We start from the raw sequence: 24,818 nt of genomic DNA, 5'->3' as shown, positions 1-24,818 counted from the left end.
ATGCTATTCCTCTACTACAAATTTTACAGATCAGGATTCTTACTTGAGGACTTTATGTAGTCAGTGTCTGTTGACTTTCCAAAGAAAACAAAAAGCCTAAAGTGTTGAGGGTAAAGAATAATGAGGCATGTGATGAAAATAATCATGACAACTGTTTTGGAAAGGAATGGCCGGTCCGCACAAGTAGAAGTGGACAGTAGTCAGGATGTAGACCAAAAAAGGGAAAGCGAGGGTATCTTTCACTTGAGAGTCACTTAAAGAAATCTGGAAGTGCAAAATCCTGTATGCCTTTTAGACAACGTAAAGGCATTTGATGGCATCTACTACCAGAAAATGGAATGCCTAAAATGGCTAGAAATTGACAAATAATAAGAGTAGTTCAGAACCTATATTAATAAATCATGAGTGATGAGACTTGGTAGGGCTTATCAGTCAGCTTTTCACTCAAAAAAGGAGTGCATTGAGTGAGCACTCTGTCCCATCCCGGATACTACAGCTATCTTCAAAGACAGATCTGCAAGTTTACAATATTGATGAATTGAATGTCAGCAATTTGAGATGACAAGGCAATAATTCCAGAGTTAAAAGGGCCACTGGGAGATCTGGTAAATAAAATAAAATCAAGGACTGTGGACAGTACTTTAGAATGAATGTGAAGAAGATCAAAAGAGACTTAACCCTCGAAGGGAAAATTAAACCAAGTGAAAAAGTTCTGGAATAAGCAAAAATGTTCCCATTTCATGGGTAAATGTAACAGATTGTGAGAGTATGGGATCAAATCAAAAATTGAGATCGCCAACATCAGTTTTGTTGAAATGAAGGATGTGTTAACATTAAAGAAATTGCATCTTGAGAAAAGGATGCTGAGGTTCTACATTTGATTGTTTTTGCCTAAGTGCCATAGACGACAAACAAGCAATTAATGAGATGTACCCATACATGTGGAAACATACGATGTTTATTACATAAAAATAAACAAAATGCTAGAAAAAAGAAACCGTATCAAACAGAGAAAGATAAACATTTCAGCTATATCATGAGAGCAGATGGTAGACATCAGCTTATTATAGACGTTTATATATTAAAAGAAGCAGAAGAAAAAGTAGTTGACAGACATAATGGACTGGATGCGATAAATTTGTGTTAAATGTGTAAGGGCAGTTCAGGATTGACAGGGAGAGATCCACGGAAATCAACCTTCTGAAAAGATGAAACCATGAATGGCAAAGGCCTACCTATATTTTAGCAAAACCTTTTCATTTGAGAGCCTGTTCAGGATTTGTGGAAGACAGATGCTGTGATTTTTGGTTATTTTAATCATTGAGGATGTGGCATTTATTGCCCAACTCTAATTGCCCAGAGGGCAGTTGAGAGTCGACCATACTTCTGTAGATCTGGAGTCACATGTAAATGTGTTAACACTAAAGAAATTGGTGTGAAGGGAGAATGGCCTTCTATGTTTGAGAGTTCACGTGTTCCACTTTTATTCCATGATGTTTTATTTGCCATCAGACTATAACTGGACATCAGCATCCTAGGAGCAGGAAAACCGACATTTCAGGCCTAAGCCCTTCATCAGGATTGGGCTGACTTGTACATTCCTGATGAAGGGCTTATGCCCGAAATGTCGATTTTATTTTCCCCTTGCTCCTCGGTGCTGCCTGACCTGCTGTGCTTTTCAATGCCACACTTTGCGACTCTGATCTCCAGCATCTGCAGTCCTCACTTTCTGTCAGTCAGTAAGGGTTACTAAATATGGTTACTACAGTTAATGTTTTTTTTAGTGTTAATTCTGAATATTGGTACTTCATTTAAGTCTCATTAGATATTGCACTTCTGTTATAACCAGACTTAGAATTTCCTATCTTCAGTTAATTAGTGGATTGTGCATTCTCTGAATCGCTGCAATGCTTGCTGTCAGAAAAAGCTGTTTGATCCTTGGCCTGCTTTCTTTGATCAATTGGGCTCACAATAGCAGTGCTCCAGTTTAGGTAAGAAGGGAGAATAAGCTAACTTTCCCTCATTTTTGGTGACTGCTGCGCAAGTGAGCATGTTAAGATATTTGATGAGGTCAAAATTGGCCTTTGCTCTGGCCATCTTCACCATTTAATAGCCTGCTAACACTCTATAATGGCTCATAGAGAAGGTATGAAGTAGTATTAATTGTGTTGTCACCATTTAGCAATGGGTGTCCAGCAATAATGGAACTGAGGAGGGAAATGTTTGGGATGGGGTGGTGGAGAATTTGCATTAAAATGTGAATGATCCCTTACTTACTCAAACCTAAATTCCTCATTTTTTGGAGCATATGTTATACCACTTGACTGTATAATTGATTGCATTGAGAAATGTTTTATCAGGAACATAGGTTCTTTCAAACTATAACAGATTGATCACTGATTACCAGCTATGAGATGTTCTTCAAGCTCCATTCTCTTTCCTCCATTCTGTTGATTTCAGTAAGGTGGTTTCAAGATATTGAAATTTGTACAATATTTGAAGAGAGCTTGATTTCAAAGCTTCAACTTTGTAACAGTAGAGTGTATTTTCATTGAGATGTGACTATAATGAATGGGAAGAGAAAACCCCATATTTTTAAAATATCAAAAGCTAACAAAAATAGCGTTGGGTGGAGGTTTCACTGAGTCAGTCAGGAAGACCGTATTTCTGTCAGCAAGTTATGGGGTATAACAGTGAGACTAATATGCAGACAAGTAATGGTTTCTGTTTTCTCTCTCTCTCTTTCTCCTCTCTCTCTCTTTCTTTCCTTTCTTTCTCTCTCTCTCTGTCTCTCTCTCTGTCTCTCTCTCTTTCTTTCTTTCTGTCTTCCCCCCCCCCCGACTGTGTGTGCCTCTCTCTCTAACATTCACGAAGACACACTCTTCCTCTCTCTTCTTTCCCTCTCTCTGTGTGCGACCCCGCTCTCGCGCACTCACACACATTTCAGACTGAAGTGGTTTTTGAACTCAACAGTAAGAACCTATAATAAAGTCAAAGAATTCTACATGACTCATGCAACAATTTAGATTTAGCCTTTCTTCATGTCAGGATATTCTGGAGCACATCACGGCTAATTAAGGGACCTGTTTCCACACTGTATGACTCTAAGCATTTGTTTTGAAGTATCATCAATGTTGTAAGAAACGTCACCACCCATTTACACACAACAAACCCTTACAAACAGCAGTGTTATATAAATAACTGAGTTTTGGTTATGAAGTGAGAAGTTATATGGGGTGCTGTAAAAACTACAACTTTTAAATATTGGCATGTGGTCTATGGAGCTGTAGCAGAAAAAAAGAAACTTGAAGTTAAGACAATTTTGACCCTAATGCAAAAGGGCTAGAAACTAAAGTGATTAATGAGCATGGGTGTGGATTCTTACACTGAGGTCAGGTTTTTGTATTCCATAATTTTAGATCACTCACCTAAGATATGGTTGTGAACAGCTTTGGTGAAGAGGGAATTGGAAGTGATCCAACCTATTTGAATTGGTCAGGCAGGCCTATCAGAATGCTGGGTGTATGCAAGCTTCAGTTTATGGATTTGAGATTATGGATATTTTGCCAGGTGAGGTGTGACACTGAGACACCATTTGGGATGTCAAGACATAGATTTTAAAGTGGAGGTTGGGAAGGTAAGGGAGTTCTCTTGTCACCAGATAAAGTAACTGTTCATCAACCCCATTGCTGTTTATCGGGCATCATGTCAATATGTCAAGTGTGAAGAAGTACTATATAAATACAAGGAAAATCTGTACATGGCAGGCAAGATATTCAAATCACTTCTGGTACTGCCTAATGAAGGAACAAGAGCCTTGACCTGACCCCATCTAGAAAAGTCTTCAATTCTGTACATCGTTTCTCAGAAAACGCATGGCTGCTCTGGGTAGAATACCATGCAAAATAATATTACCATTTGGAATGTTAAATTCTGATGGACAAGGGGGGCATAATCTTAAAATTATTCATATCATTTGGTAGTGAAATCAGAAAATACCTATATAAGGGGAACAGGCAATTAAATGGTGTTGTAGTACAATTGAGCAGTGATCTTGTGTGGAGCAGGTATAAGGTATTGAATTACTTTTGTTTGTGTTCCTGAGAAAGATCACTTAAGTGTTGTAATTAATGTGTGCTCTGTAACCGAGTAGTAGTAATTGTTTTTCGTTTGAGCATTTTCGTTTCTGGCTAATTAGCAAATTACCGTAAAATGCGTTTTAAGTATCAGTGTTCTGAGGTATGAGTAATTGTCTTGATTTTGCTAGACTTGTCAACTTCAGTAAGTCTTGGGAAGTAACCTACAAAGTTTTGTGGCTTTTGTATATTTTCTAAGGCTAAAATGGTAACTGAAGACACTTACTGGGAAAGTACCAGATGTTATTTTTATTTAGTAGAAAGTCCACAGGACTTTTTTTTTAAAAAGAACAACTGTGCATATTGATGAAACGCTTGAAAAGTGTAAAGTTTTTAGTGTTTAGAGCAGTTTTTAAAATTTTACTTTTAATCTGATACTGTATGAAACCATGCAGAACAGGATATTAATGTACATGAATATTTAATATCCTTGCTCTGCTGTGCTCTTTTGTTTTGCACATGTGAATTCATCATTTGCAGTTTTCTGGTCATAATTGAAGTTTTGGATCCTTAGGCTTGGTATAATTCAATCCCACTTGCCGTGGTTGGGTGCGCATTTCATTCTAAACTGAACCATCAGGTGCTTACACAGCTGTTTATGGGAAAGAAATTCACAAATTGAAATTGATTCAACTGCCATCTTTTCTGGTTTTTGAAAAAAGTCCTCAGGAGTTCCTCCTGGTGGCTGAAAGAAGTCAATTTTGTGCAAATCAATAATGATGCAGATCAAGCTGTCTTTGTTTAACGTTGCCTTTTTTAACATTGGTCAACTGGCGTTAACATAAAATAATTAAGCATGTAATCTAATTAAGCATGATGAGATTTATTTTAATGTCATTTCCTAAATGACTTGATCAGCATGTATTCTACTCTCTAAACCCACAGTGTAGTCTTTTCTCCTTAACTGCATAGTTGTTGCCTTTCCTCACTCCTGACTTCAGGGTGCAATCTTAAGACCATAAGACATAGGAGTGGAAGTAAGGCCATTCGGCCCATCGAGTCCACTCCACCATTCAATCATGGCTGATGGGCATTTCAACTCCACTTACCAGCGTTCTCCCCGTAGCCCTTAATTCCTCGAGACAACAAGAATCTATCAATCTCGGCCTTGAAGACATTTAGCGTCCCGGCCTCCACTGCACTCCGTGGTAATGAATTCCACAGGTCCACCACCCTCTGGCTGAAGAAATGTCTCCGCATTTCTGTTCAGAATTGACCCCCTCTAATTCTAAGGCTGTGTCCACAGGTCCTAGTTTCCTCGCCTAATGGAAACAATTTCCTAGCGTCCACCCTTTCCAAGCCATGTATTATCTTGTACGTCTCTATTAAGTCTCCTCTTAATCTTCTAAACTCCAACGAATACAATCCCAGGATCCTCAGCCGTTCCTCATATGTTAGACCTGCCATTCCAGGGATCATCCGTGTGAATCTCCGCTGGACATGTTCCAGTGGCAGTATGTCCTTTCTGAGGTGTGGGGACCAAAACTGGACACAGTACACCAAATGGGGCCTAACCAGAGCTTTATAAAGTCTCAGTAGCACATCTCTGCTTTTATATTCCAACCCTCTTGAGATAAGAGACAACATTGCATTCGCTTTCTTAATCACGGACTCAACCTGCATGTTTACCTTTAGAGAATCCTCGACTAGCACTCCCAGATCCCTTTGTACTTTGGCTTTACTAATTTTCTCACCATTTAGAAAGTAGTCTATGCTTTTATTCTTTTTGCCAAAGTGCAAGACCTCGCATTTGCTCACGTTAAATTCCATCAGCCATTTCCTGGACCACTCTCCCAACCTGTCTAGATCCTTCTGTAGCCTCCCCACTTCCTCAGTACTACCTGCCTGTCCACCTAACTTCGTATCATCGGCAAACTTCGCTAGAATGCCCCAGTCCCCTCATCCAAATCATTAATATATAATGCAAATAGCTGTGGCCCCAACACTGAACCCTGCGGGACACTGCTAGTCACCGGCTGCCATTCTGAAAAAGAACCTTTTATCCCAGCTCTTACCTATTCTTTTCCCTATCTTCATATCACTTCCTTCTCCCAGACTTTTATTCCTGTTCAAGCTGAACCTTCATTGATGTGGAAGTGAGAGTTGAGAGGTTTTGGGTCTTTTACAGTCTGCTTCTTTTTAAAAATGCTCAGACTTGCCCCTTTACTCTTCTGAATTGTTATTGTGAGAGTTTGGGAGAACAGCAGCAAGGCAGGTGCAACTTTTGAATGTGTTTTTTAAAAGCACGGATTGTGAAAACCCAAAACTTCTGAATCACTGAGATGTGTTTCCACAACGCTGGAGTTCCAGCTTCAGATGAAATCTGGATCTTGCAGAGGACTGTACATCCGGGAGAATGAAATGATAGGAGTGTATGTTGGCAGATGGGTGGAAGGTGATGACTCTGAGCAGAGGGAAGGATCTTCAGAGACCAAGAGGATCAGGTGGCAGAAGTTTTGAGAAGAAGCATTGCCAGCAAAAAGGAATTCCTATAAACATCAAGCCAGGTTTTTCTTTTGAATTTATTTAATTTTAAATGTTATATCATTTTCCACAGTGGGAATTTAGTAATACATTTGTTTTAATTTTTTTTTAATGACCACTTACAGAACCTAATGGTTTTGGCATTGCTTCCTTAGAAAGCAATGTTCCACTTAAAATCATGATTTTCAGGAATGTGGCCTTGACTTTAAGTGAGGACTTACTGAACTAATTAGACTGCTTGCTGAGGCAACTTCTCTGTCCAAGGGAGTTCACTGCATACATAATTAACATATTAAAATATTTATTCAGTTATGGTGTAGCAATGACTCATTCTAAATATTTAATGTACTCTTCGGCAGGTATTAGATGCATATGAGTTCAGAAGGATCCCTTAAATACTTTGTAAATGCAATTAATAGTGCATTATTACACTTACATTATTACATTGATACATTACACTCGTTGTAGTGTCAGATCAAAAAAGGATTTGTGAAGTCTCTCATCTGTTTCTTGTGTTGTTGTGGATCACTTTACTTCTTATAACTGAATATAGATGTAGATGCCTGGTGAAGAGATGGTCAGGCTTGATGCTAAAGTATTGGCCTAATGAGAATTACTGGATCTCGCACAAGGAATGACTGTCAACAAGATATCACTCTATGAAACTATGCCTTCCATGACAGGGAAAAAGAGGAGAACCATACAGGAAAACAAAGCACTTTCCAACTGTTTTGTTAGCAGTCCCATTGGCTACAAACCTAAGCAGAAGAATCATCCTTTATCCATTGTGTTTGTTCCATTTTCCTCATCTGAGTACATAAATATTATTTCTAAGTAGGGGGCCAGTTACCAGTGAGTACTGGAGAATTAGGGGGTTTGGCAATACTTTGTTGTATTGTTTAAATATAATCTGTAGCAAAGGGCAGGATTTAATGTGTTTGGTAACTATGACTCATGAATTTCTCATGGGTTGTACTTCGAGCCACACAATGGATATCTTGATCCTGTACTCTGTGATTTGACTTCTGTTTTTGAACTTATATAATTTTTTAATGGTTTGTTTTGTTTTGTTGTCTTATTTTGCAGTATGATGCTGTTCCCATTCAGTCCAGTGTGGTCCTTTGCTCCTGCCCATCTCCATCAATGGTGAGGAATCAGTCTGATTCCAGCACACGGCCTGCTATCTCTGGTATCACCATGGACAGTAGTGCAGGTGATACTGGACCAGTGGTAAGCCCTTTACCACAGCACGCAGGACAACGGCAACAACCGTCATCACAGTCCCAGCGGCAGCAGACAGCAGGGCACACTCAACAGCCACGAAAAAAACGGCCTGAAGACTTCAAGTTTGGCAAGATTCTCGGGGAGGGATCATTCTCAACAGTACGAATTTTAAATATCTGTCTGTAAATGCCATTTTTAAGTTGTGTATGTTTGCGATATATAGGGTTATCTTTTATTCCATGGTTCTCTCTGCTGCCTTCCCCATCTTCTGTCTCTTTTCACCACCATATGCCATCTGTCTGCTGATTTGTCTTCCATCTGTACCCGTCTCCTATAATACATGGGAGAAGGACCTTCACATGGATGGGAATAAACCTATATCGTCTGTTCCTGGTGATTGAGATGCATGAAATGTGTTATCTAACCACTTAGCTCAGTTCAGGTTAAAGCACATAATGCTAGCTTCCTGTATCAAAATGTCTTCAATTTAAATATCACTCTAGGACTTGAGAACCAAGTGTACACTGAAATTCAGTACAGTGCTCGAGAGAGTGCTGGCCTGACATGAATGCCTTTTTTCTTTGTCCATTGCATGATAAACTGAGACCCTGTCTCCTTGTTTGAATAGTTGTTGGAGACACCATGTCATTATTTAAAAATCAGGAAGATCTGATAGCACTGACTAATCTTGCTACCTCAACTAACAGCACTGAAACAAATTAACGCATCAATCCATCCCATTGCTGGAACCTTATTGTATTCTTCCACTGTTGCCTATATAAATTAACACATTTCAAAAATAATCTATTAGTTCTGAAGTGCATGAGGAAATCCTGTAGATATGAGATTTACACAGGAAATAGTCTGGGACTTTCTTTACGTAGATATCAGTTTCTAGGTTTTAAGCTAAAAACTTGAAACTGATTCTAAGGAGGGGCCCTGATTTATAGAAGTCCACAGAACCTTGTAATACATGAATGGATACGCTGGAGTATTGAGCAACGGAAGTTGCTAGCATCTCTCTTTGAATGCATGAGAATCCCTGGCAACATTGTGAGCTTTGTTTATCGAGTATAATCCATCAAAAATACTTGCTGTTATTCCAAAACTTGAAGTGAACCTTGGTAGACCTGAAAAAAATCTTCCGCTGTACAGTTATGTTAATGCATGTTAAAATAGTTTATGCTATTTTGATTTATTAGTTGAAAATGTGTTGCTGGTTAAAGCACAGCAGGTTAGGCAGCATCCAAGGAATAGGAAATTCGACGTTTCGGGCCAGAGCCCTTCATCAGGAATGAGGAGAGTGTGCCAGGCAGGCTAAGATAAAAGGTAGGGAGGAGGGACTTGGGGGAGGGGCGATGGAGATGTGATAGGTGGAAGGAGGTCAAGGTGAGGGTGATAGGCCGGAGTGGGGTGGGGGCAGAGAGGTCAGGAAGATGATTGCAGGTTAGGAGGGCGGTGCTGAGTTGAGGGAACCGACTGAGACAAGGTGGGGGGAGGGGAAATGAGGAAACTGGAGAAATCTGAGTTCATTCCTTGTGGTTGGAAGGTTCCCAGGCGGAAGATGAGCCGCTCCTCCTCCAGCCGTTGTGTTGTTATGTTCTGCCGATGGAGTCCAAGGACCTGCATGTCCTCGGTGGAGTGGGAGGGAGAGTTAAAGTGTTGAGCCACGGGGTGGTTGGGTTGGTTGGTCCGGGCGTCCCAGAGGTGTTCTCTGAAGCGTTCTACAAGTAAGCGGCCCGTCTCCCCAATATAGAGGAGGCCACATCGGGTGCAGCGGATGCAATAGATGATGTGTGTGGAGGTGCAGATGAACTTGTGGCGGATATGGAAGGATCCCTTGGGGCCTTGGAGGGAAGTGAGAGAGGAGGTGTGGGCGCAAGTTTTACATTTCATGCGGTTGCAGGGGAAGGTGCCGGGAGTGGAGGTTGGGTTGGTGGGGGGGTGTGGACCTGATGAGGGAGTCACGAAGGGAGTGGTCTTTGCGGAACGCTGATAGGGGAGCCTACTATTTTGATTTATTACCATGGTAAAAAAAATAAGCAGGTTCTTCTAGCTGTAGTACTTTTTTAAAAAAAACTAGCATGTGTATAAGTTAAATATCTTTTGCTTTTCTCACAGCAAGTTTGTTCTTTTGAATGCAGCTGATCAGGATTATTGTTTAATATCATAATTTGGGAACTTTAGAAATTCCAGAGGTTATTTTCCCTTTTCGGTTTTTTTTGTTTACTGCTCTTAGGAAGTGCATATGGGGTGGTTCAAGAAATTTCAAAGATGTGGCGTTTGTTGATGGGAGAAGGTCACAGTCAACCCTTATTTCTCTCAGGCACATGAGAGGTACCCTTGCTGAGGTGCTGTTGGCTGACTAGCCACAGTTGATGATGGTTCATAGTTGCATGCAGTTCTTTGCAGGTGTCTCTTGGTAACTTTCAAACTAATGCCTTCTTGCCAACATTCTGGTTTGGTTTGCTCTTTTCATCAATGAATTCCATTCATTCTTCACATGCCTGTGCATTTCTGTAATTGTGCTGTAGTTGTGGAGAGAGGAAATGTATCCTCTATTGCAATAATGATTTTGCTTCAGATACATTTCACTGACCAATGCAAGAATCCTTTTTCCACAGCAAACACTTACTCCCGATAAACCTAAATAACCCCATGCGTCTGCAAAGCTTTCTGGATTACAAACATTTTCTCGTATTGATATGTACCCTAATGAGCACTGATCCTCTGTACACCTCCTGACCTAACAATGAATACCACAGACCACAGACTTGGGTTTAAAACTGTGCACCATTTATCAAATGCAAGATGAAACTGAGGCATACTGGTAATGTCACAATCCAGTGCTCAGGGCCACTGTTCTGGGGACAAGGGATTGAATCCAGTCAATAGCAGATAGTGAAATTTGAATTGTATAACAAATCTCTAATAAAGAGGTGGCCTAATGGTGACATGTAACCACTGTCAATTGTCTTAAAAATCCATCACGTTCACTGATGTCCTTTAAGGAAACAACAACCTTACCTGGTCTCATCTTCATGTGACTCCACATCCACATCAATGTAGTTGACTTAACTGCAATAAATGAGGCCGTAACGAGTGCCTACTTCCTGTGATGAGTATTTTAAAATTCTATCTAATACTTCAGTAAATTCTATCTCACTTGCAAATCATAATTAATGTTAGGTTTAAAATTTTTTTGCTTTACATTAAACTGCATATTCTTGATGAAAAGATTTTTTGTGCTATTTAACCCCAAGGCATCCTTTGCAGGACCCCAAGATAGTAAACCATAGAGGGAGCTGTGGAATGTAACAATTCATTGTGTGTTTAAAAAAAAATTTGACACAGGCTAGTGAAGGAAGGAGACAAAAAGAGAAATTGCATTGATATAACAATATTCTTAACCGTCAAACATCGCAAAACGTATTACAGCCATTTTAAGTGCAGTCACTGCTATGATGCAGGAATTCTTGTAAACTAATTTGAGCATAAAAAGCTCCCACAAGCAGCAGTGATTTGTTTTTTCCATCCACCTGACAGGGCAGACAAAGCCTTAGTCTAATGCCTCATCTGAAAGAGAAGGCATCTTATTCTCTAGCTCAAAACTGACCACTGTAAATTTCTTTTGCATATGTCAGACCTGAAAACTGTATCTGGACACAAGCATAAAAGCGAAGTTCTACTAATGCTCGAAATTTGAAATATAAATAGAAAATGTGGGAACATTTGACACATCAGGCTGCATCTGTGTTGAGAAAGAGTTAACATTTTATCTTAATGACCCATCATCAGATCCTTCACTGGAACTGTTCTGAAGATGGGTCATCAGACTGTAAATGCTAGCTCTGCTCTCTCTCCATAGATGCTGAATTTCTCCCTGCAGTTTCTGTTTTTGTTTCATAGACCGAGTCTTGTTGCCTTTGGACATGGTTGGGCACAGAACACCACCTGAGAAACTACTGCACAAATGCTCTGGAGCTAAGACTGCTGACCACTGGCAACAACAACCATCTCCTTTGTATCAGGCTTGAACGAGCAAAGAGATTTTCTCCCGTGACGTCAATTAACTGTAATTTTCCAATATTTCCTCTGTCAAATGCAGCCTTGAGGTCAAGGGTAGTCACTCTTAATTTGCCTCTGGAGTTTAGCCAATGTTTGAACCAAGGTCAAGAGTTGAGTAACACTGGCAGAACACAAACTAAGCATCAGTAAGCATGTTTTGCTTGGCAGGTTACACTTATAGAGCCATAGAGATGTGCAGCACGGAAACAGACCCTTCGGTCCAACTGTCCATGCCGACCAGATATCCCAACTCAACGTAGTCCCACCTGCCAGCACCCAGCCCATATCCCTCCAAACCCTTCCTATTCATATACCCATCAAAATGCCTTTTAAATGTTGCAATTGTACCAACCTCCACCACTTCCTCTGGCAGCTCATTCCATACATGTACCACCCTCTGTGTGGAAAAGGTTGCCCCTTAGGTCTCTCTCATATCTTTCCCCTCTCACCCTAAACCTATGCCCTCTAGTTCTAGACTCTCCCACCCCAGGGAAAAGACTTTGTCTATTTATCCTATCCATGCCCCTCATGATTTTGTAAACGTCTATAAGTCACCTCTCGGCCTCTGACGCTCCAGGGAAAACAGCCCCTGCCTGCTCAGCCTCTCCGTACAGCTCAAATCCTCCAACTCTGGCAACATACCCTTTCAAGTTTCACAACATCCTTCCAGTAGGAAGGAGACCAGAATTGCATGCAATATTCCAAGAGTGGCCTAACCAATGTCTTTTCAGCTGCAACATGATGTCCCAACTCCTGTACTCAATACTCTGACCAATAAAAGAAAGCATATCAAATGTCTGTTTCACTGTCCTATCTACCTGCGACTCCACTTTCAAGGAGCTATGAGCCTGCACTCCAAAGTCTCTTTGTTCAGCAATCCTCACTAGGACCTTACCATTAAGTGTATAAGTCCTGCTAAGATTTGCTTTCCCAAAATGCAGCACCTTGCATTTATCTGAATTAAACTCCATCTGCTTCCTCTCAGCCCATTGGCCCATCTGGTCGAGATCCTGTTGTAATCTGAGGTAACCTTCTTTGCTGTCCACTGCCCTCCAATTTTGGTGTTATCTGCAAATCTACTAACTGTGTATCTCTTATGCTCACATCCAAGTCATTCATGTAAATGACAAAAAGTAGAAGACCCAGCACCAATCCTTGTGGCACTCCACTGGTCACAGACCTTCAGTCTCAAAAACAACCCTCCACCACTACCCTCTGTCTTCTACCTTTGAGCCAGTTCTGTATCCAAATGGCTAGTTCTCACTGTATTCTGTGAGATCTAACCTTGCTAACCAGTCTCCCATGGGGAACCTTGTTGAATGCCTTACTGAAGTCCATATAGATCACATATACCGTTCTACCCTCATCAATCTTCTTTGTTACTTCTTCAAAAAACTCAGTCAAGTTTGTGAGACAGGATTTCCCACACACAAAGCTATGTTGACTGTCCCTAATCAGTCTATGCCTTTCCAAGTACATGTACTTCCTGTCCCTCAGGATTCTCTCCAACAACTTGCCCACAGGATCACTGGTCTACAGTTCCCTTACCACCCTTCTTAAACTGTGGCATCAAATTAGCCACAGTTAATCACAGGTGAGGTGCCGGAAGACTATCGATGATACAAATATCTCAGCAAGAGGTCCAGCAATCACTTCTCTAGCTTCCCACAGAGTTCTAGGGTGCACCTGATCAGGTTCTGGGGATGTATCCACCTTTGTGTTTCAAGGCATCCAACACTTCCTCCTCTGTAATATGGACATTTTGCAAGGTGTCACCATCCAGTTCTCTATATTCTATATCTTCCATATCCTTTTCTACAGTAAATATTGATGCAAAATACTCATTTAGTATCTTTCCCCATTTTCTACGGCTCCACACAAAGGCTGTCTTGCCGATCTTTGAGGGGTGCTATTCTCTCCCTAGTTATCCTTTTGCCCTGAATGTATTTGTAAAAATTCTTTGGATTCTTCTTAATTCTATTTGCCAAAGCTAACTCATGTCCCCTTTCTGTCCTCCTGATTTCCGTCTTTAGCATACTCCTACTTCCTTTATACTCTTCTAAGGATTCACTCGATCTATCCTGTCTATACCTGGCATATGCTTCCTTCGTTTTCTTAATCAAACCCTCAATTTCTTTAGTCATCCAGCATTCCCTATACTTACCAGCCCTTCCTTTCACCCTAACAGAAATATACTTTCTCTGGATTCTCATTATCTCATTTCTGAAGGCTTCCCATTTTCCAGCCGTCCCTTTACCTGTGAACATCTGCCCCCAGTCAGCTTTCAAAGTTCTTCCCTGATACAGTCAAAATTGGCCTTTCTCCAATTTAGAACATCAACTTTTAGATCTGGTCTTTCCTTTTCCATTTTAAATCTAGTGGAATTATGGTTGCTGGCCCCAAAGTGCTTCCCCACTGACACCTCAGTCACCTGCCCTGCCTTACTTCCCAAGACTGGGTCAAGTTTTGCACCTTCTCTAGTAAGTACATCCACAAACTGAATCAGAAAATTTTCTTGTACACACTTTATGAATTCCTCTCTATCTCAATCTTTAACACTATGGCATCCCTGTCAATGTTTGGAAAGTTAAAATCCCCTACCATAACCACCCTATTATTCTTCAGATAGCTGCGATCTCCTTACAAATTTGTTTCTCAATTTCCCTCTGACTGTTGGAGGGGGTCTATAAATACAATTCCAATAAGGTGATCATCCCTTTCTTATTTTTCAGTTCCAACCAAATAACTTCCCTGGATGTATTTCCGGGAATATCCTCCCTCCATACATTTGTAATGCTATCCCTTATCAAAAATGCCAACCCCTCCCCCCTCTTTCCTTCCTGTAGCATTTGTATCCTGGAACATTAAGCTGCCAGGCCTGTCCATCCCTGAGCCATGTTTGTGTAATTGCTATGATATCCCAATCCCATGTTCCTAACTGTGCTGAGTTCATCTGCCTTCCTTTTGCATTAAAATAAATGCAGTTTAATTTATCAGTCCTACTTTGTGCCTGCTTTCCCTTACTGTTTGTTTGACTCTCTTCTGTTCTCAACTGTACCAGTCTCCAATTTATCTCCTTCCTCGCTTGGTCCCATCCTCCCCACCTTACTAGTTTGATAGCATTGCTGATGATGCCTTCTATCACTTTACTGGTGATCAAGAGTAGACTGATGGAGCAGTAATTGGCTGGGTTAGATCTGTCCAGCATGGTGTGCATACACAAGTGGGCAATTTTCTGCCTTGTTGGTTAGGCCAGTGCTGTAGTTGTTCTGGGTAGGGCCCTGGCAAGTTCTGGAGCACAGGTCGTTATGATTAAAATGCCTGGAATATTGTCAGACCCCTTAGCCCTTCCAGTATCCACCCTCTCAAACCAGTTCTTGATGTCACATGGATTAAATTGACTTGTTTGAAAACTGGCATTTGTGATGCTGGCAACCTTCAGAGGAAGCCAAGATGAATTATCAGTGCTGCAGAGCACACTTCCACATCCCTTCCCCACCCCCCACCCCCCACCCCCCATCAAAATCATTTATATGGCAACATTTGTAGCACCTCCACCTCCAATGACAGCTTAGTTGTCCACTACCATTCATGATTGGATGCTGCAGAACTGTAGATCCTAGATCTGATTTTTTTTTTTGGTTGTGGATTGTTTAGCCTGTCCTACTGTTTGGTATCACAAATAGTCCTGTTTTGTTGCATCAGAAGGTTGACCTTTCATTTCATTTTTAGGTCTACCTGGTGCTGCTTCTGGCATTCCGTCTGTACTCTTCACAGAGATGAGGTTATGCCACGAGGAGAAGTTGAGCCATCTGGGACTGTACTCGGTAGAATTTAGAAGATTGAGAGGAGATCTTATAGGAACATATAAAATTATGAAAGGGATTGATAAGATAGAGATCAGCAAGTTTTTTCTGCTGGTGGGTGTGACTAGGACAAGGGGACATGACCTCAAAATTAGGGAGGGTAGATTTAGGGCAAAGATGAGGAACTGCTTTTCCCAGAGAGTAGTGAATCTATGGAATTCTCTGCCCAAGGAAGCAGTAGAGACAGTTTAATTAAATATATTCAAGAATGGCCACTTCCTGCTTCTATTACGATGAAACTCTTCTTTGAACTAGTATTGATCCCTCGTTTGATGGTAATGGTTGAGTGGGAAGTATCCATAGCTAAGAAGTTGCACGTTGTTGAAATACAGTTCTGCTTGGGCGTGCAGTGCCTCCTAGAGGCCAAGTATTGATTTGCTAGATCTATTCAAAGTCTCACCTATTTAGCAAGGTAACAGTGCCCCATAACATGATGGAGGGTCACCTTATTGTCTCCACAAGAACAGTGTGATGGTCACCCTAATCGATACTGTCAAACACAGATGCATCTGTGTGGTGTAGATTGGTGAGGTTGAAATCTAGTGTGTTTTGTCTCTTGTTGGTTCTATGATCACACGCCACAAGTCCAATCTTGTAGCTTTGGCCTTTAGGACTCTAGCAGCTCGGTGTATTGAAGTCACCCACCCTGTGTCCTTGACACCCTCAGTACTGCCAAATGGTGCTCAATGTAGAGACGTGCTGATTTATCAGCGAGGAAGCATATTGCTATAGCAAGATTTTTTTCCTCCATGTTTGACATGATGCCATGCTCATGGTGCCTGGAGTCAATCTGTAGAATCCCAGGGCATCTCTTTTCCAAATATATATACCACAATGCCACCATCTCTGCTGTATCTGCACTGCATTGGGTGGATATGCCTGGTGATGGTGGTAGTGTTGCCTTGAACATTGAGTGAAAGGTTCCGCAAAGTTATGAGTTGAATAATATAAATTATATTTTAATTTGAATATTTATGAACCAGTGCTTACAATGGCAGGTGTGCAGAAATTAAACTGTTTCAAATTATGTTTGTGTTGAGATGAGTGGGCTTCATAATGCTCTATGCTAACATTCTCACTTCCTGGAGGAAATGTTTTGGCATGCTTGCGTTCCTTGATCCGAGGCACAAGATCCGAATGGGTTTACAAGTCTTGTGCTAGGCTATTACATTAAAGCTTCCTATTTGGTGTTGTGCCTACCTAAGACTACTCAACAACACGACGGCTGGAGGAGGAGCGCCTCATCTTCCACCTGGGAACCCTCCAACCACAAGGGATGAACTCAGATTTCTCCAGTTTCCTCATTTCCCTTCCCTCCACCTTGTCTCAGTCGGTTCCCTCAACTCAGCACCGTCCTCCTAACCTGCAATCTTCTTCCTGACCTCTCCGCCCTCACCCCACTCCAGCCTATCACCCTCACCTTGACCTCCTTCCACCTATCACATCTCCATCGCCCCTCCCCCAAGTCCCTCCTCCCTACCTTTTTATCTTAGCCTGTTTGGCACACTCTCCTCATTCCTGATGAAGGGCTTATGCCCGAAACGTCGAATTTCCTATTCCTTGGATGCTGCCTGACCTGCTGTGCTTTAACCAGCAACACATTTTCAACTGTGATCTCCAGCATCTGCAGACCTCATTTTTTACTCAATAAGTGTCCCCACTTACAGAAAGTTCCAATTTAATTTTATTCTTAGGATGTGAACAACACAGACAAGCCATACTTTACTGCCCATCCCTAGTTCAGAGTGGGCAGAGGAGAAATTAATAGAACTGCGGTGATGAATGGACTTGGACACAGGGTAATGGTTCCCCTTCCATGCAGAATTAACAAGGAACCAGCTGAGGTTTTGCAGTGGTTGTGGCTTTTGGGCCATTAACTGATACCACAAATGTTAGTTCAAGTACTGTTGCAGAGTCGAATCGTTGTGGGTTCAAGTTCTACTCGGCAGATTTAAACACACCATAATTTAAATTAAAGCTTTAACAAAGTGTTAAGGAAGTCAGCAATGTCAGATTGGCACGAAAAACTTAAAAGCAGGAATAAAACAGAGCCTTTACTGTTGAGAAGAACCTTGCCTTTGATATTGAAGCATGTAAATGAGTACTTGAATCTGTATTTTCTGCACTGATTTTTCTAGTATGTGGTCACTATTTTATTTGTTTCAATGCAGGTTGTGTTGGCGCGTGAGCAAGCAACTGGCAAAGAATATGCAAGTAAGTAATGAATTTGTATGGTGGTTTGAGCTGTCAGCCCCATCATGTGTCTCGCAATTGGGATCATCTTGGGAAAACTGCTTTTCAACTTACATTGGCTGTAAATCCCAAATCCTGTTCAGATTGTTTTGCTATAACGCAACAGTTGGATTTCTGTGTGACTTCGGGCTGTGGAAAACTATGCTATGGAAAATTGGGCTGTAGAAGATTGCTTATAGAAAATCACTATCCCCATTCAGTGGGAAGTTTGTGTTATCCAAACAATGCCCACAATTCATCTATCGAGTTATTACCAATTCACACTGACAAAATGCACACTTTAGCAGAATGACTTGTACACATTTAGATGGAGATGTTGTGGGATCACACTGGGGCACAGGATGATGGAAATTGGGTTTGGCTACACTGCTGACTTCTAGACCTTTGCCACAACAAACACCTGATACTTATGTTCTTTCTCATGTGCTAGACATCCACCCCTCCCTGAGCTCAGAAGCAATTTAAAGGTAGAGTGGGAAAGACTGCCATGTTCCCAAGTCATAGCAATTAGTTGATAGCAATGTTTCCAGAAACATGTGAACAGGTTGAAAAGCCTTGGGTCAACATAGTGAGACAGAGGGAGTATAACCAGAAACTTGTTTGTTCCATTTTATTTAGTTGGAAGATGCCAGAGCTAAGGATTGCCATGTGTTAACGTGTTGTAGTTCCTCATTGGTTTAAATTGAACAGTAAGTGAAATCCATACGTATTTCTGATTACAACAGACCAGCTGGAGTTGGCAGATAGAGTCATAGAAATGTACAGCATGGAAACAGACCCTTCGGTCCAACATGTCCATGCCGACCAGATATTCCAACCCTATCTAGTCCCACCAGCCAGCACCCGGCCCATATGTTGGTTAGGCAAGGAACCAACCAGTTGTTGCTGGACAGATGCCTTCTTGATCTACACACTAATAATTGCTATGGCTTTCCTTATGCCTGTCCTGTGATTCCAGTGGAAAAATATGTTTCAGAATAATAAAAGAAGATTGGTTTGAATTGAGCTTAAAGGCATGTATACAGACACTATTAACAGTTATTGTTTTTAAAAGTTATGTACTGCTGATTTTCAGCAGAAGTAGAAAACTTGATTGATCTTTTTCCAGTTAACATGTACAGCTTCAGTGAGGCAATTCCTTTGTCTTGCAGTTAAAATTCTGGAGAAACGTCATATTATTAAGGAGAATAAGGTACCGTACGTTACTCGAGAAAGGGATATCATGTCTCGCCTGGATCACCCCTTTTTTGTAAAACTCTACTTCACTTTTCAGGATGATGAAAAACTCTGTATCCTTTTGTTTTGTGGTGTTCCAATCATTGTTTAAAAGTAAATACCAGGGAGCCATGTAGTTGTTGCTTGTATAAATTTAAATTATTCTGTAAAATAAGTTACAAGGATACACAGAAATTATTTTTAAAAATTACCTTGCAAATGTTTTTCAACTTTGCAGTCTGTGCATAATTAGCATACAATTTGTTCCTTAACTTCGATGCAGATTTTGGCCTTAGTTATGCTAAAAATGGGGAGCTACTTAAGTATATTCGTAAGCAAGGCTCATTTGATGAGAACTGTACACGATTTTATTCTGCTGAAATTGTTTCAGCACTGGAATATTTACATGAGATTGGGATCATACACAGGTGAGGAATTTTAATATTTTTGCATATTAGTACAAAAATAAATTTTCTGGTGGCTTTCAATTAAACTATTCAGACCACAAAAGTCTGTTCCACTTGCCAGTCTGTGCTATGTTAACAGCAGTAGAACTAGTACAGGTAACTTTGGACCAGGAAAGCCTTTGAGCCTAATCACTTTTGGGCAATTCCTACCCGAGAGTGCATCAGTGTGGAAGACAATGACGTCTGCCGTCAATCTCTGAAACAAGCAAAAGCATCTAACACCCAATTTACACCTCCATATTTGTAATGGCACTATAAACTGGGTTCCACCACATTAACTCTGTATATTGATGCATCAAGGAGGAAGTGAGGACTGCCGATGCTGGAGATCAGAGGTGAGAGTATGATGCTGGAAAAGCACAGCAGGTCAGGCAGCATCTGAGGATCAGGAGAATGGACGTTTTAGACATAAGCCCTTCATCAAGACTGATAATAATTAAGAAGACCTTATACCCGAAACGTCAATTCTCCTGCTCCTCGGTTGCTGCCTGACCTGCTGTGCTTTTCCAGCACCCCACACTCAATACTGATGCATCAGTTCAACTGCAAATCTGGTTCCAAACCCTGATTGTAAAATGTGCAGCCATACAAGCAGAATAAAGTCAAAGATTAAGGTACTTGACTGCAAAAAGAATTTGAACATCTCAAGATAAGTTGCAATGAAAGACAAAAGACAGAATGCAAAGAGAAAATAGATAAGGTACACACCAGACATTGTCACAGAGTAAAGACAACTAACAAAGTTTGAAGCTTCTTGGGTGAGTAATGGAATTTAACTAAGGATCTGATTCATGTGACAAATCCAGAGCTTGTAATATAATAGAAAATTGATGACTGCAGGGAGGAAGGTGAGAAAAGCCAAGAGGAGACACAGAGTGACAGGTAAGAAGGAAAGTAGTAAAGAATGTCAACAACACGTTAATGCATCAGGCATGAGAAAGTAAATCTGGTGGAAGATGACCAAATGATGATATAGTTGAAATTTTGCTTTGGATTTCACAAGAATATGTCATGGAATTGAAAAGATACAAGGGTGTTATGTGAGCATTATTAGAATATTGAGGGAAAACACTGAAAATGCCACTCTTGGTGTTCCTGCAAAATTTGGCAGATGCTGGAAAACAAACAAAAATAGAATATCCTGGAAATACTGAGGTTAGGAAGCATCAGTGGCGAGAGAGAGTCTTAACCTTTCAAGTCTTATACACTTAATGGTAAGGTCCTAGGTAGTGTTGCTGAACAAAGAGATCTTGGAGTGCAGGTGCAAAGCCCCTTAAAAGTGGAGTCACAGGTAGATAGGATAGTGAAGAAGGCATTTAGTATGCTTTCTTTTATTGGTCAGAGTATTGAGTACAGGAGTTGGGATGTCATGTTGCGGCTGTACAGACATTGGTTAGGCCACTGTTAGAATATTGCGTGCAATTCTGGTCTCCTTCCTATCGGAAAGATGTTGTGAAACTTGAAAGGGTTCAGAAAAGATTTAAAGGATGTTGCGAGGATTGGAGGATTTGAGCTATAGGGAGAGGCTTAACAGGCTGGGGCTGTTTCCCTGGAGCATGGAGGCTGAGGGATGACGTTATAGGGATTTACAAAATCATGAGAGGCATGGATAGGATAAATAGACAAAGTCTTTTCCCTGGGATGTGAGAGTCCAGAACTAAAGGGCATAGGTTTAGGGTGAGAGGAGAAAGAAATGAGAGAGACCTGAGTGGCAACGTTTTCACGCAGAGGGTGGTACGTGTATGGAATGAGCTGCCAGAGGAAGTGGTGGAGGCTGATACATTTGCACCGTTTAAAAGGCATTTGGGTGGGTATATAAATAGGAAGGGTTTGGAGGGATATGGGCTGGGTGCTGACAGGTGGGACTAGATTGGGTTGCATATCTGGTCGGCATGGACAGGTTGGACTGAAGGGTCTGTTTTCATGCTGTACATCTCTATGACTCTGAGGTCTGTGACCTTTGTCAGACTGAACAAAGTGTCAGAACATATTTTAAGCAATCATGCTGGGGAACATGGAGAGAAGAAAAGACCATCTTTCTCTTACAGTGAAAGGCAGTAGAAATTAATGACAAAGTCATAGTAGTGCAAGGCAAAATATGATAGTAAAGAAACAATTATAAAACAAAACTTGTTCCAAGTGAACTGTAGATAACAGAAGGGGCAGCTACTGCATGAATAGGTAGTGGTTATAATCTGAAATTATTGAACTCGATATTGAGCCTGGAAGACTGTGAAGTGCTTAATTGAAAGATAAAGTACTGTTACTCAAACTTCTGTTGAGGTTCATTGGAACAATGTATGAATCTGAGGAATATTTCACTGTTGGTAGTAGGTAGTGTATTAAAATGTTGGATGACTGGATGCTTGGTAAAGCTGGCAGCCTACTAAATCCCTTCACACAGTGCACTGAAGAGAAAGCAGGTGTTGATGATAATTCTGTTGCTGTTAACAACTATAAAACTCTCTACATATTTTCCCATTGTAACTTTTGTCTTTTGTCAGTTAATGTCTCTTTTGTCATCTATTTTGTCATTAATGTCTCTTTTACATTATCATAGAAGTTCACCTTTTTGTTTCTTTCCAATTTTTTTTGTCTCGTGTACACACTCTTTCTCACACCCTTCCCTCCTTTCCTCTCCCATAATAAAACTGCCTTTCCTGCATCTGCATTTGTTTCAAATCTGTTAAATTGCTAACATTTCCGGTCGTATTACCTGAAGAATTAACCGAGACTGAGGAGACCAGAAAGAGAAGCATATTTTGAGGCAAGGATCACATCTTACACCTTGCCCCAGTCATAAACTGAGTTGTGAAATCACTTAGCCTTATCCCTTTCTACTTCCACTGTTTGGCTATATGAGTTCTGTGTTGTAGCTTCACCAAAACTTGACTAGGTATACCTGGTGCTGAACCCTTCTACACCCTTCTTTGAACCAGACTTAATCCCCTGGCTTAATGGAAATGGTAGTGTGTAGGATATGCCAGGTTACAGTTTGGTTGCATACAATACTGCAGCGGCAAATGACCCACAATGTTTCATTATTGTTGTGTTTTGAGTTGCTAGATCTGTTCAACATCTATCCCATTTAGTACAATGATACAGCCACACAGCACACTAGAAGGTATACTCAATGTGAAAATTGCACTTTGTTTTCATGAGTACATACGTTCGCTGCTCCTGTTAGTACTATCACAGCCAGATTCTTACGCAGTAGGTAGGATTTTGCCTCTTGGTACTTCCTTTACCACCTACTGCAGACCCTGTCGAACAGCTGTTATGGAAATTTTTATTTAAATCTGCATTTTCTTAGATAAAATATGAGGAAATAAAAAGTTTACACATTTATGCAGCCCAGCTAAAGTGCATTCTTACTTTTTGGACCTTATCGTTCACATTCTCACAAGCTTCCATTGTGTTGACTTCAGTTCAGTTGATGGTGATTCTACCAAACTGCTATTGGAAGTTCCTACCCAGAATCCTTTTTATGTCCTTGCCATTCTCAGTACATCCAGTTGGTATTCAGCATTGAGAAATACTGATTCATCAGCTGAAGAGGTTGACATGGTAATCAGTAGGTGAATTCCTTGCCCATGTTTGATCTGATGCCATGAGATTTCATGGGAATTTAATGTTGAGGACTCCCTCTCTGACTGCTTAGTCTGACTTACTGCTACCTGTGGTGGGTCTGTCCTACTGATGGAACGTACCCCAGTGATGTGATGCCTGAGACGTTATCTGTAAAGTATTATTTTTGGGTGTAACTATATACTTGTCTGTGGCTAAACTAGGCTGTGGGATAGCTCTTCCAGTAGTGCAAATGTCCAGATGTTAGTGAGAAAGAAAGTTCAGGGTTGAATGGATGGAGTGTGCCATTCTCACTTTGATGATATGGTCTGTCCAGTTTTGTTCCTTTTTCAATTTTAACTGAGTGGTTTACAATACAGTTTCAGGTGGCATTTGAGTCATTTGTAGTCACACCGAGGTGAACCAGGATGGCAGATTTCTTCCCTGAATGGCAGTGAACCAAATCATTTTTCATTACAATTAACATTTAATTCAAATAGCTAGATTTTAATTCCAGATTTATTTATTAATTTAATTTAAATTACTACGTGAATTGAACCCTGAGCGCCTCAATTACTGGCCAGTGACATTGCCACTATGCCAATGCCTCCACTACATTGACAAAAGAAGCTATGGCAGCATTGAAACCTTTCTCGTGCAGTGAGTGGATAGGATCTTGAAATCACTACTTGATGGGGGGTAGTGGAAGCAAGTTAAGTCAAGTCATTCAAGAGGAAATTAGATTATTATCTGGAAAGGAAATGTGCAGAACTATGTGAAGGAAGGCTCGAAGCAGCAGTAGATAAATTGTTTCAGAGAGATGATGGGCCAAATGACAACGTCCTTTGCTGTAAATATTCTATTGGTTATTTGTACTTTAACCTGTTTTTAAATTATTACAGGGACCTTAAACCAGAGAATATCTTGCTGAGCGAGGACATGCACATACGGATTACCGATTTTGGAACAGCAAAAGTATTATCTTCAGATAGTACGCAAGGTGCAGAATTAACCCTTTCCTGTCCATCAACCTTTTGGGTGGAAAATTCATACGCAAAAAAAAATGACCATACATGTCCTGGGGCGTACGTACCCAGTATTAGCGCCAGGCATTCTGCACTGAGCTACAGCACAGTTTCAGTGCTGTGCTTAATTCCGTGAGCTACTACATTTCTGAAGTCAATCTGTTCCTGTGTGAATTGACGAGGTGCTACATGAGTACAAATCTCTCATGGTATTTTGACAATGGGAACTGCCTTTGTAATATTTGTGCTCCTACTTTTGTTTAAGCCTGTCTAATTTCATTTGTTGTCAGTTTGAATTTAGAACACTGGGGTAAGAGTACAGGATGCAGTGAACAAGTGTGCTGTTTGCTCTGTAAGCATGTTTCACATTGTCTTGTTTTCGTATTGCAGCGCGAGCAAATTCTTTTGTTGGAACAGCGCAGTATGTTTCACCAGAGCTTCTAACAGAGAAGTCAGCTTGTAAAAGGTAATGTTATAGATCTTCTTGTCACTGATTCTTCTCTATAAGCTTGG

General features: G+C 40.8%; 1 protein-coding gene across 1 annotated transcript in view; it reads left to right on the top strand.

The window, feature by feature from the left end:
* Positions 1 to 24,818, top strand: part of LOC132825446 (3-phosphoinositide-dependent protein kinase 1-like) — an 80,043-nt gene that overhangs the window by 32,079 nt on the left and 23,146 nt on the right. The window contains exons 2-7 of the mRNA XM_060840723.1: positions 7,707 to 8,003; positions 17,950 to 17,992; positions 19,183 to 19,320; positions 19,530 to 19,674; positions 24,183 to 24,280; positions 24,696 to 24,771. Coding sequence (XP_060696706.1) covers positions 7,707 to 8,003; positions 17,950 to 17,992; positions 19,183 to 19,320; positions 19,530 to 19,674; positions 24,183 to 24,280; positions 24,696 to 24,771 — 797 coding nt within the window. The remainder of the gene's footprint in view (positions 1 to 7,706; positions 8,004 to 17,949; positions 17,993 to 19,182; positions 19,321 to 19,529; positions 19,675 to 24,182; positions 24,281 to 24,695; positions 24,772 to 24,818) is intronic.

This window comes from Hemiscyllium ocellatum, chromosome 20, assembly GCF_020745735.1.
Source record: "Hemiscyllium ocellatum isolate sHemOce1 chromosome 20, sHemOce1.pat.X.cur, whole genome shotgun sequence".
Lineage (NCBI taxonomy): Eukaryota > Metazoa > Chordata > Chondrichthyes > Orectolobiformes > Hemiscylliidae > Hemiscyllium > Hemiscyllium ocellatum.
This window is presented reverse-complemented; position numbering and strand designations above follow the sequence as displayed.